The 14595-nt window shown below is 38.6% G+C and overlaps 1 protein-coding gene across 1 annotated transcript; it reads right to left on the reverse strand.

Moving 5' to 3' along the window:
- Window positions 1–4020: 4020 nt before the first annotated feature.
- Window positions 4021–5112, reverse strand: LOC134328365 (zinc finger protein 271-like; the record flags this gene model as incomplete). Its single annotated transcript, XM_063009468.1, has 1 exon — window positions 4021–5112. A coding segment is annotated over one exon (1092 nt), but the record flags the coding sequence as incomplete, so codon positions are not given.
- Between the last annotated feature and the right edge of the window lie 9483 nt (window positions 5113–14595).

The raw sequence follows: 14595 nt of genomic DNA on the forward strand, positions 1-14595 counted from the left end.
TTATTATTCATTATTTTATTACTTATGAAGAACACAGTTGATGCTTTTGTATGAAACTGGTGATGTGGGTGTAGGTTTGGTTTTGTGTCACTAGGTGGATCCACTAACACAGTTCATTTAAACTTTTATGTAAATTATATAAACCCAAACCCAACAATATAAACCCAAAATAAACAAGCACTAACATGTTTTACCAGATCTACTTCATTTCTTCCAAAAAGATCTGAAATACTGATTTGTCTGACCACAATAAACGTTCCACTGTGTGATGGTCCATCCCAGATACTGCTGAGCACAGAGAACCTGACACCACTTTTGGACATGGCTAACAAAAGACAGGCATGTCCAAAGTCCGGCTCGCAGGACAATCACGACCCGAGGTTGGATTTTATATGACCCGCGTCTTCTGTCTTAAGTTGTATTAGTTGTGGCCCGCCAGCACAGTCAAATAGAAAAAAATAATAATTATACTAATTTAAGATGCAATTCTCCTTTTTACTAATTGGTGGCAGCAGCACTGTAAGTACGCATTCATGAGAAGTGACAAAACCGTGAATGAGACTCGTTGAGGTGATAAAAGCGACACAGGTTGTACAAACAACGATTAACGGGAACAAAATGTAATGTGACGTATTGTACTAAAACAACGACCTAAGAATTTGAGTGGTGGAGAGAACTTATGCCCAGTAATAATTTAGAGAACTCAGAGTTCCTGTGTCGTCCTTTTAGTACATAAAGCCACGTTAAGTTTTATTTTTGTAAATGTACCCCGTCTTATTTTACAGAGTTTCTGAAAGTTTTAAAGTTCAGTTAGAAATTCAGATAGCTTTTTCTGTATGTTCTGATTTGTTCACCTGAATGCATACATTTAGTTGTTATTCGCTGTGTGAAATGATTAAATAACAGCGTATTTATATGCATATTTTATTATTTTAAATAATGTCATCAGGGACTGTTGTCTCCCGGGTACTTTCACATTATCAAATCTGGCCCTCCTAGAAAAAAGTTTGGACACCACTGACATAAGGCTTCTTTTACACAGTCCAGAACCGGGGCTGCATGTCAGTGTGAAGATGGATTATGTAAAAATATTGTTTGCACTATTGAGAAAAAATGTTACATGATGTTCTTTATGTTGACTCCCCAAAGACTTCAGCCAAAAGCAAAAGCAGTTTCTCTGTCAAGTCATTTCTGAAACGTCTTTTCAGGGTAAGTCATGATCATTTGAGAAGCAAAAATCAAAGATCATATTCAAATACAAGAACTTGGACATAACTGTGTGTTTATGTTTTCCTGAGTAGAAGAAGAAGAAAATTCCATTAACAGAAGAAAATGTTGAAGCTGTCAGCACTACAGAAAGGTAATAAAGGTGCAGAAGACTGAAAACTTTAGATATATGATTTTTAAGCAACAGATGGATATGAGCAAAATGTTCATGCATTTTTTAAGGTTGTTTATGGCCTTGAGTACAGCTAGACAGCATGTCGTGTTCTATTATATCTTTTATTGTAAAATTCTTTCATTCTTAGTTTAAACAGACAGATAAGTGTAATCATTTCTTCTGTGTTGAATATGGCATGTTGTGCTAATTTCCATGTGGTTTATAATGATGAGATGTCACCCTGTCTGTCTGTCTCTCTCTCCAAACTATAGTGTAACGGATGTGTGTAGGGTGGATGAAGCCCAGAGTGAAAAGGCTAAAACACCCACACCAGTCCTCTCCGACGACAGAAAACAGCAGCTACAGGACAGAGGGTAAGAAATGCAGCAGCGTATATTTGTACGTTCATAAAGGTTAATACTGAACATGAACCCTGATCAGTATTGTGTTTGTGTCTGTCTGATTTAATTGCAGGTTTGAAAACTTGGGAAACAGCTGCTACGTAAATGCCAGTATGCAGTGCCTGTTCAGCGCAGAATCTTTCTGCAAACAGCTCATGAAGAACATAAATGAGGACATGCCAGATGAATCAGCCAACTTTACCGGGTAGAGAAGAAGAAACAATGTTTTCTCGGTTTATTTATTATTTACTATTCAATTTCTTATTTTAGATTATGAATGATGAGAATGCTGATCTGGTAAAGTGTGTTTTGTGCTTTTGCAGATGTTTTGCAAAGCTGTGGTCCATGAGAGAGAGCTCTGATTGGTCCACCAAGAACTCTCGTCTTGAAATTGATTGAGGCAGCTGCGCTTAACAACCCTGAATTTACACCTTACACTCAGAATGTAAGAAAACGCAACACAGACACCCTGAACATGATTGTTTTGTGTTTTAAGATGTGAAATGAACTCAGCTAACACAGTTGCCAGTAAGATTGAAATGTTTGAATGTTTAGGATGCTCAGCAGTTCATGTTCCACTGTTTGATGGAAATGGAGCAAACCATGAGTGGCGCAGGGGACATGGCTGTTGAATCCACAGTCAAAAAGAACTTCAACTTTCAGCTCTTGTGTATCATCACATGTAACGTGTGAGAACCACTAATAAACTAAATGTTTACGTTCTTTCATTTGTTCTATTTTCACTAGAAATGACATGTCCACTTTGTGTGTGTAGATGTGGAGCTGAGAAAACCAGGATTGAGAACTATAACCACCTCTCACTTGGTCTTGTGCCTCAGGGATTCATCAATGACTTCCTACATTTATTTTTTAGGGTAAGTAGCACACACATCCATGCAAGTTCCAGTATGTACACAGTGAACAGGGCACTAATGCATTAAATGATGTCACACTCACACTAAAACCAGATTGAATTTTCTTTAAACTTTGCATTAAATGTGTGTGTGTGTGTGTGTGTGTGTGTGTGTGTGTGTTGCTCGCTCTCCGTGATACTGAAAGTTTTCGGATTTGAATATCGATAATAAACAGCTTTTATTACGAGTTACGATTAATTCTCTCTACTGATGCGATGCTGAATGGGTTGATTAGATTACAGCCAATAAGAACTGTGCAGAAATATAAGACTCGGTTCCTTTCGTTCATTTCAAAGATCTATTCAATAGAATCGGATCGTTGGCGAACGACCCATTACTAGTATATCTGCAGTTAGCACTGAGCATGTGAGTGAGAGGGGAGCGCCTGTTTAGCGGAGCAGCCTGGTGATGTCAGGAACAAGATCAGTGAGATTCAAACGCCGATCTGCTCTGACAAAAGCGAGAGAGCTACTGAGAACTTTACTGATAACTTTACTGAGTACTTTACTGAGTACTTTACTGAGTACTTTACTGACAATACTTTGGAAATGTCGAGATGGAAACCCCGAACGTGAAGTATAGACGTAATGAAGTACAGTGTCTGTGTAGCCCCGAATATTTTTAAAAACACATTCGTTTTCATTAAACTGATTTTATTTAAATAGAATTATAAGAACTTTGAAACAGATTTTGTTAGTAATTTACACATTTTGTTTCATATTTTTTATTTATAATTATTAAATTATTTATTTTTTCTGTGCATGTAATTACTTTTCCGAGATTAACTGGCGTACCACATCGTGCTGCTTCACGTACCACAGTTTGAGAACCACTGGACTATTCCATGAATTATTCTTTATTTTTCTCTCTTTATCTGTATAATTTCATGCTGAGGCCTTCATGCATTTAAAGAACCCCCTCCTGCCTAGGGTTTGCTTTATCTCAGATCTATCCAATTTGGAAAAGAACTAAGCTAAGTGAATTCTAGCAAAGACAATCCAACATGTAATGTTTATGAATAAAATCCTCAGACAGACTGTCCGGGTAAGTCTACCAGTTATGTATCATTTCTATTTTAATACTGTGTTAAACTGGAGATATAGTGTTAAGAATGATGTTATACCAATATCCTTAACACAAAGCTAAAGAACATTTGTACTGCATGATTAAATTACACATGTATTGATTTATGTGTATTAGAGCTGTTTAATCTATATAATCAGTATTTACATTTTATTCTGTTATTATGTTAGTGATATTAAGAGTTCACTTTTACAATCAGATACGTTTTAAGATTAATTTGTGTAATAAAGCTCTTACCACACTAAGAGCACTGATACGGTTTCTCTCCAGTGTGAATGCACTGGTGTCTTTTGAGAGTACTCTGATGATTAAAACTCTTTCCACACTGTGAGCACTGATATTTCTCTCCAGTGTGAATGCGCTGGTGTCTTTTCAGATCACTCTGTCCATTAAAACTCTTTTCACACTGTGAGCACTGATAAGGTTTTTCTCCAGTGTGAATGCGCTGGTGTCTTTTAAAATGACTCTGTTGATTAAAACTCTTCCCACACTGTGAGCACTGATACGGTTTCTCTCCAGTGTGAATGTGCTGGTGTATTTTGAGAGCATTTTGATGATTAAAACTCTTTCCACACTGTGAGCACTGATATGGTTTCTCTCCAGTGTGAATGCGCTGGTGTATTTTAAGATGACTCTGTGTATTAAAACTCTTCTCACACTGTGAGCACTGATATGGTTTCTCTCCAGTGTGAATGCGCTGGTGTATTTTGAGATGACTCTGTGTATTAAAACTCTTCTCACACTGTGAGCACTGATATGGTTTCTCTCCAGTGTGAATGCGCTGGTGTATTTTGAGATGACTCTGTGTATAAAAACTCTTCTCACACTGTGAGCACTGATACGGTTTCTCTCCAGTGTGAATGCGCTGGTGTATTTTGAGATTACTCTGTTGATTACAACTCTTCTCACACTGTGAGCAATGATATGGTTTCTCTCCAGTGTGAATGCGCTGGTGTCTTTTCAGATCACTCTGTCCATTAAAACTCTTTTCACACTGAGAGCACTGATACGGTTTCTCTTCAGTGTGAATGTGCTGGTGTATTTTGAGATCACTCTGTGTATTAAAACTCTTCCCACACTGTAAGCACTGATACGGTTTTTCTCCAGTGTGAATGAGCTGGTGTCTTTTAAAATGACTCAGTTGATTAAAACTCTTCCCACACTGTAAGCACTGATATGGTTTCTCTCCAGTGTGAATGCGCTGGTGTCTTTTAAAATGACTCTGTTGATTAAAACTCTTCCCACACTGTAAGCACTGATATGGTTTCTCTCCAGTGTGAATGTGCTGGTGTATTTTGAGAAGACTTTGATGATTAAAACTCTTTCCACACTGTGAGCACTGATACGGTTTCTCTCCAGTGTGAATGTGCTGGTGTATTTTGAGAGCATTTTGATGATTAAAACTCTTTCCACACTGTGAGCACTGATATGGTTTCTCTCCAGTGTGAATGCGCTGGTGTATTTTAAGATGACTCTGTGTATTAAAACTCTTTTCACACTGTGAGCACTGATATGGTTTCTCTCCAGTATGAATGCGCTGGTGTATTTTGAGATGGCTCTGGGTATAAAAACTCTTCTCACACTGTGAGCACTGATACAGTCTCTCTCCAGTGTGAATGTGCTGGTGTATTTTGAGATGGCTCTGTGTATAAAAACTCTTCTCACACTGTGAGCACTGATACGGTTTCTCTCCAGTGTGAATGCACTGGTGTTTTTTGAGGTGACTCTGTGTATTAAAACTCTTCTCACACTGTGAGCACTGATACAGTCTCTCTCCAGTGTGAATGTGCTGGTGTATTTTGAGATGGCTCTGTGTATAAAAACTCTTCTCACACTGTGAGCACTGATACGGTTTCTCTCCAGTGTGAATGCGCTGGTGTTCTTTGAGAGCACTCTGTGTATAAAAACGCTTCTCACACTGTGAGCACTGATACGATTTCTCTCCAGTGTGAATGCGCTGGTGTTTTTTGAGATCACTCTGATGATTACAACTCTTACCACACTGTGAGCACTGATACGGTTTCTCGCCAGTGTGAATGCGCTGGTGTATTTTGAGATGACTATGTGTATAAAAACTCTTCTTACACTGTGAGCACTGATACGGTTTCTCTCCAGTGTGAATGCGCTGGTGTTCTTTGAGAGCACTCTGTGTATAAAAACGCTTCTCACACTGTGAGCACTGATACAATTTCTCTCCAGTGTGAATGCGCTGGTGTTTTTTGAGATCACTCTGATGATTACAACTCTTACCACACTGTGAGCACTGATACGGTTTCTCGCCAGTGTGAATGCGCTGGTGTATTTTGAGATGACTCTGTGTATAAAAACTCTTTCCACACTGTGAGCACTGATACGGTTTCTCTCCAGTGTGAATGCGCTGGTGTATTTTGAGATTACTCTGGTACCTGAAGCTCTTCCCACACTGTGAGCAGGAATAAGGTTTCTCTCCAGTGTGAATGCGCTGGTGTATTTTGAGATTACTCTGGTACCTGAAGCTCTTCCCACACTGTGAGCAGACGTTTCCTTCTTCCTGTGTGGGACTGAGAGACGTGTTAATGCTGACAGTACCAGAGGACGTTTGCTGATTACTGGAGCTTCTGGTGGGCGTCAGATCCTCATGTTCAGTCTTAATCTTCACCAGAGTCTCATATTTATCATGGTTGCAGCTCTTGATGTGATTGTGGAGCTGATTTTGGGTTGTAGAGGAACGTGGACACGAGGAGCAGCAGAAATCCTTGTTCAGTTCTGAAGCAGAAAATAATTAAATACATTTATAACATTATAAATCATCAAATACATTTATAACATTATAAATCATCAAATACATTTATAACATTATAAATCATCAAATACATTTATAACATTATAAATCATCAAATACATTTATAACATTATAAATCATCAAATACATTTATAACATTACAAATCATCAAATACCTTTATAACATTATAAATAATCTAATACATTTATAACATTATAAATAATCAAATACATTTATAACATTATAAATAATAAATACATTTATAACATTATAAATAATAAAGATTGTTAGTAAATGTTAAACTGAGATCTGATGCTAAAGTCCTGTAACGTGATTCATCCTGCATTCATCATTTCCTGCTCACACTGATCTGCATGAGCACAATACAAGCTTTCACTGTATGATGCTTCATCCCAGCTGCCTCTGATTCTATTCAATCAAAATCTTATTTTACTCAAGATAAAAAATATCTTACTGAGATCATCTTTATCTTCAGGTTCTTCCTTCTTCACAGGCTTCATCTGGAAACCTCCACACTGTTGGTCCTCTGGGGTGAAGTGTTCCTCAGGGATCGAGGTTCCTTCACCTGAAATGTCTTTGTTTTGTGAAGAAAGAAAAAAATAAGGTTGTTATTGTTGGTAGTAACAACCAACTTCTTTATTAAGCACTTAAGTTAGAACTAACAGACACGTACTTCTATACTATCTGTCAAAAAAGACGACCTATAAACCTTTGTTCAAACAGGGTTTCAGCAGATTTAAAGTAATAATAATACAACCCCAAAAAAAAAACAATACTTGGGACAGTATGGAAAATGGAAAATAATAAAACACACAGTTTCTTCCATTGACTTTGACTTTTATTTGATGTCAGACAGGATGAACCAGAGATATTTCATCTTTTATCTGCTCAACTTCATTTCATTTATTAATAAACATCCATTCCTGCATTTCAGGTCTGCAACACATTCCAAAAAAAGTTGGGACCGTTCTTTATTGGGGACAGGTCAGGACTGCAGACAGGCCAGTCCAGTACCAGTACCCTCTTATTCCTCAGCCACGCCTTTGTAATGTGTGCAGCAGGTGGATTTGCATCGTCTTGATAAAAAATGCTGGACATCCCTGGAAAAGACGACGTCTTGAAGGCAGCACATGTTGCTGATAACAGTCTGGATCCTTTTAGTCTTTGGTCCGGATCACACGCTGTCCATTTTTCCAAAAAAATACCTGAAATGCTGATTCATCTGACCACAATACATGTTTCCGCCTTTGGGCAAGATGGCGGCGCATGCACCCGAGCGTCTCACCAGGCTTAGCGATCTAGTGTTTATTTATTTGCCAATTTACTGCGTTTTCACTTGAATCACTCGTGTGAACTACACATACGACAGACAGACGCTGATGGACATTCATTTATACCGCTTTAAGTGTTTTGTTGTTTTGGACCGTCCATTCAAATTCAACCAGCTACTTCCAGAAGTGAGCAGAACACTGCGTCCAAGAGAGCTGTTCATCCCAACAGAAAGAGCCAAAACAGGGTAAATGTGGAGGTTAGCATGCTAAGCTAAAACTACCTTGTTTCTTCCTTGCCAATATGCCATGAGAAAATAAAAATCTGGACCCTGACACAGAAGAGGATCATGGACTGCAGCTAAACCACAGCGTGGTGGAACTGATGAAGAGCTTCTGTGGTGGTGTTTGTCTTTATGTAAACAAAACCTGGTGCATGGACTCTGTCATAGTTAATACCTACTGCTCTGTTGACCTGGAATACCTGGTTATAACGTGTAGACCCTTTATAACCAGGTATTATAACCACCAGAGGTTTCCTGCATTGTTACTGCTGCAGTTTATATCCCTCCAGATGCTAATGCTAACGCAGCTATAAAAGACCTTTGTGAACCCAGTTAGAATCTTTATTGTTTCTGGGGACTCATCTCTCCAGGACCATCAGCACACACAATCATGTATATATTGAATATATCAGCTTATATACTCGACTTTATTTATTCTCATTCATTACCCAATCATTCAGCCACTTGTATTCACCTGGCATTACTCTGTAATTATATACTAGTCTACACACTGTACAGTCAGCATTATCTGTATAATATTCTTTACTTCTATCTCCTCATTTCACTCACCTGCTCACTTCACTAAAAATACACAAATATTACAAGTAATTCAGACACGACCAAATTAAGAGAAATTATTTTATAAAAACGTTATAAAAATATCTTACTGAGTTCATCTGTATCTTCAGGTTCTTCCTTCTTCAAAGGCTTCATCTGGAAACCTCCACACTGTTGGTCCTCTGAGAAGAGCAGTTCCACAGAAGCAACAAGTTCCGGAGGGATTAAAGTGACTTCACCTGAAATTCATCAATATGAGAAGAAGAAACTCAACAACTGGAGGAAACTGAAGGTTGTGGGTTTGATTTCCAATTACAAATAAATACTACTTAGATTAAAACTCAAATTCAAACTGGAGTGTAGCAGCACAGGACAGTACGGTACAGTACAGGTTCTAATCCCACTATCCACTTTCTCTTATTACTGATTAGTGACTCCAATAAAAACCACACTGTACCTCAATGTACTGTACCACACTGTACTGTACCATACTGTACTGCACCACACTGCACTGTACCACACTGTACTGTACCACACTGTACTGTAACAGACTGTACTAACACAGTGTACTGTACCACACTGTACCACACTGTACTGTACCACACTGTACTGTACCACACTGTACTGTACCATACTGTACTGTACCATACTGTACTGTATCATACTGTACTACACTGTACTGTACCACACTGTACTGTGCCACACTGTTCTGTACTATGTTGTACTGCACCACACTGTACTGTACTATACTGTACTGTACCACACTGTACCATACTGTACTGTACCATGCTGTACTGTACCATACTATACTATATCACTCTGTACTGTACCATACCACACTGTACCATACTGTACTGTACCATACTGTACTGTACCGTACTATACTGTACTATACCACACTGTACCATGCTGTACTGTACCATACTATACTATATCACTCTGTACTGTACCATACTGTACTATATCACACTGTACTGTACCACACTGTGCTGTACCATACTGTACTGTACCTCACTGTACTGGCATCATGCTCCACATTTACTTACAGAAGAAATCATCATCACCTTCATCCTCCTCCTTTTGTATTGTTCTCTTCTGGAATTCTTCATTTTGTAGATCCACAGGGGTGACGTATCCCTCTTCTGCTGACTGCATTATTAAAGCTCTAACATGTATTCATAATTAAAGGGAAATTCTTTAGACTGTTGTAACTGGCTGTTGTTATTGTTATGAACTGAAGCTGGTCTGTACACAACCAAACTGACACTTTGCTTAAGTTTGCCATCACATTATTTCAAATTCCTACAGTAAAATGATCTCAAAATTAGTTAACTTAACAAGATTAGTAGTAGAGTAAGTGTTCTTCATGATCATAGGGGTGACATTTAATAATAATTTGATTTGCTTATTTTATTGCTTTTCAAAAAGTGGTATTAACACAACCGAATAGACACTTCACATGAGTTTGAGATCCGATCACAACAAATTCCTACAGTAAAAATTTCGGAAATGTATTTCATTAATAAAAGAAATCTTGAATTGAGTGGATTTTGTGCATCAGAACACGGTAAATAATGTTTAATAAACTAGTTTTACCCTCTTTAACACTTCGGGTACCGTAATACATGGTTTAGACACGCAGTAAACAATTACAGATGCTCGCTTACACTTTTCACCTGACTGTGTCTATAAAACTCTACAAACCACCTGTAAACAAAGTTCCACTGTAAACAAAGTTCCACTGTAAACAAAGTTCCACTGTAAACAAAGTTCAAAAATATCACGTGTTTATATAAAAATGTGAGATTTAATCATGAAGAAACTCAATCAGTTCCGCTCAATTGATTCATTTTGCTGGCTCGGTTCAAATGAATCGGTTCATCATTACTGAATCATGTGTGATGCTAACAGTTAGCGGAGCAGCTAATAGTTTGTGTGTTTAAATGGAAGTGGAGTTAAATCTCCTCAAATCCTCACAGTGATGTTTTATTATGAACTCTAGTTTTATTATGAATTAGAATGTAGTTATAATGAAATATAAGGGTTATAATTAAATACATATTTTACTTACAGATGAGGCTCTACTACGGAGCCCCTTAGGGGTCACTAAGGAAAAAAAATATGTGAAGACGAAATCCGTACGCACGGATTAGTAAACCGTACCCTCAGTTTAGTAAACCGTACGCACGGATTAGTAAACCGTACCCTCAGTTTAGTAAACCGTACGCACGGATTAGTAAACCGTACCCTCAGTTTAGTAAACCGTACGCACGGATTAGTAAACCGTACCCTCGGTTTAGTAAACCGTACGCACGGATTAGTAAACCGTACCCTCGGTTTAGTAAACCGTACGCACGGATTGTCTGCGCTACAAGGTTTACTGTGCGCCCACACCCCGTTTTACGGTAATACAGTTGCGAAGCATTGAAGAGAATAAAGCATCTTTTTACAGCTGGGGTGATGGGATAGCAAACTTATTAAAAAGTCAAATCAAAATCTTATCAAATGCCACCCCACAATCATAAATAACACGAGTACTCATCTTGTGATTTGAGACTATTTTACCTTAGGAATTTAGAATAATAGGATTGCAAACCAACGTAAAGTGAAATGTACAGTATAAATGTCTGAGACTCATAAAGTCAGTAAGTAGAAGTAGAAGTATTCTTTAAGAGTCTGATGGGGCGATTTGATAATAATTTGATTTGCATTTTACTTTACGTTGGTTTGCAATCCTATTATTCTAAATTCCTAGGGTAAAATAGTCTCAAAATCACAAGATGAGTACTAGTGTTATTTATTGATTTATTTATTGTTTATTTATTGTTATTGATTTGACTTTTTAATAAGTTTGCTATCCCATCACCCCAGATTACTACAGTAAAGATGTATGAAATGTATTCCATTAATAAAAGAGTTAATGCTCTTAAAGAAAAAAGTGGAGTACTTTGATAATAATTTGATTTGCTTATTTTAGACCTTTCAAATTGGTCTGTAAGAATTCCACTTGTTTTAATGGAATTTTAAAATTATACATTTGCATAATTTTACCATGTTATGTGCTTTTGTTGCCTATATATATATATATATATATATATATATAGTTGCGAAGCATTGAAGAGGATAAAGCATATTTTTGCAGCTTAACATACTATATATTAGATATAACAAACACACACACACACACACACATATATATACAGTGTATCACAAAAGTGAGTACACCCCTCACATTTCTGCAGATATTTAAGTATATCTTTTCATGGGACAACACTGACAAAATGACACTTTGACACAATGAAAAGTAATCTGTGTGCAGCTTATATAACAGTGTACATTTATTCTTCCCTCAAAATAACTCAATATACAGCCATTAATGTCTAAACCACCGGCAACAAAAGTGAGTACACCCCTAAGAGACTACACCCCTAAATGTCCAAATTGAGCACTGCTTGTCATTTTCCCTCCAAAATGTCATGTGATTTGTTAGTGTTACTAGGTCTCAGGTGTGCATAGGGAGCAGGTGTGTTCAATTTAGTAGTACAGCTCTCACACTCTCTCATACTGGTCACTGAAAGTTCCAACATGGCACCTCATGGCAAAGAACTCTCTGAGGATCTTAAAAGACGAATTGTTGCGCTACATGAAGATGGCCAAGGCTACAAGAAGATTGCCAACACCCTGAAACTGAGCTGCAGCACAGTGGCCAAGATCATCCAGCGTTTTAAAAGAGCAGGGTCCACTCAGAACAGACCTCGTGTTGGTCGTCCAAAGAAGCTGAGTGCACGTGCTCAGCGTCACATCCAACTGCTGTCTTTGAAAGATAGGCGCAGGAGTGCTGTCAGCATTGCTGCAGAGATTGAAAAGGTGGGGGGTCAGCCTGTCAGTGCTCAGACCATACGCCGCACACTACATCAAATTGGTCTGCATGGCTGTCACCCCAGAAGGAAGCCTCTTCTGAAGTCTCTACACAAGAAAGCCCGCAAACAGTTTGCTGAAGACATGTCAACAAAGGACATGGATTACTGGAACCATGTCCTATGGTCTGATGAGACCAAGATTAATTTGTTTGGTTCAGATGGTCTCAAGCATGTGTGGCGGCAATCAGGTGAGGAGTACAAAGATAAGTGTGTCATGCCTACAGTCAAGCATGGTGGTGGGAATGCCATGGTCTGGGGCTGCATGAGTGCAGCAGGTGTTGGGGAGTTACATTTCATTGAGGGACACATGAACTCCAATATGTACTGGGAAATACTGAAGCAGAGCATGATCCCCTCCCTCCGGAAACTCGGTCGCAGGGCAGTGTTCCAGCATGATAATGACCCCAAACACACCTCTAAGACGACCACTGCTTTATTGAAGAGGCTGAGGGTAAAGGTGATGGACTGGCCAAGCATGTCTCCAGACCTAAACCCAGTAGAACATCTTTGGGGCATCCTCAAGCGGAAGGTGGAGGAGCGCAAAGTCTCGAATATCCGCCAGCTCCGTGATGTCGTCATGGAGGAGTGGAAAAGCATTCCAGTGGCAACCTGTGAAGCTCTGGTAAACTCCATGCCCAGGAGAGTTAAGGCAGTTCTTGGAAATAATGGTGGCCACACAAAATATTGACACTTCAGGAACTTTCACTAAGGGGTGTACTCACTTTTGTTGCCGGTGGTTTAGACATTAATGGCTGTATATTGAGTTATTTTGAGGGAAGAATAAATTTACACTGTTATATAAGCTGCACACAGACTACTTTTCATTGTGTCAAAGTGTCATTTTGTCAGTGTTGTCCCATGAAAAGATATACTTAAATATCTGCATAAATGTGAGGGGTGTACTCACTTTTGTGATACACTGTATATATATATATTACTATATATATATATATATGTGTGTGTGTGTGTGTGTGTGTGTTTATTATATCTAATATATTAAGCTGCAAAAAGATGCTTTATCCTCTTCAATGCTTCGCAACTGTATTACCGTAAAACGGGTTTTAGGCGCACAGTAAAACTTGTAGCGCAGTTAGCGTGACCGCGGACGGACTTTAAACTAAGAGTACAGTTTACAAATCCGTGCGTACGGTTTACTAAACCGAGGGTACGGATTACTAAACCGAGGGTACGGATTACTAAACCGAGGGTACGGTTTACTAAACTGAGGGTACGGTTTACTAATCCGTGCGTACGGTTTACTAAACTGAGGGTACGGTTTACTAATCCGTGCGTACGGTTTACTAAACTGAGGGTACGGTTTACTAATCCGTGCGTACGGATTACTAAACCGAGGGTACGGTTTACTAATCCGTGCGTACGGTTTACTAATCCGTGCGTACGGTTTACTAAACTGAGGGTACGGATTTTGTCTTCATATATATTTTTTTCCTTAGTGACCCCTAAGGGGCTCCGTACTCTACAGTACAAACACAGCAGCTTCTTGTTCTTCTTATGATGGTTAATGGCGGATGGCAGAACAACTTAAGACGCACCAGCGCCACCAACTGGACTGGAGTTGAACAGCAGCTCAGCAGTAATAAATCTCCATTAGCCCTGAATCTCTCAGCTAGATTTAGAGAGGACTACAGTCTGCAGTGTTGGGGGTAACACGGTACAAAGTAACACATTACAGTAATGTCATTACTTTTTTCTGTAACGGCATCGTGGGGCGTCGTCGTCTGCACGCTTGGCATCGGCTGAGTTTACTCGTGTGTTTCAAAGTGATCTTGAGGTTACATTAAAAGTTGTGACTGTAAGCTCTGTTTGTGAGTGTGTGTGTGTGTTTTCTTTAGGTTAAGTGTGTTGCTTTATTTAATATTTTTCTCTGTTATTAGTCTCGTCCATTTCATTCTTTTCTTTAAAGATTTGCTTATAGCTGGATTTCTCTTTGTTGTTGTTTTCATTGTTATTTAGAAATTTTATAAATAAATTGTGTGTTTTGG

This window comes from Trichomycterus rosablanca, chromosome 15 (genome assembly GCF_030014385.1).
Source record: "Trichomycterus rosablanca isolate fTriRos1 chromosome 15, fTriRos1.hap1, whole genome shotgun sequence".
Taxonomy (NCBI): Eukaryota; Metazoa; Chordata; class Actinopteri; order Siluriformes; family Trichomycteridae; genus Trichomycterus; species Trichomycterus rosablanca.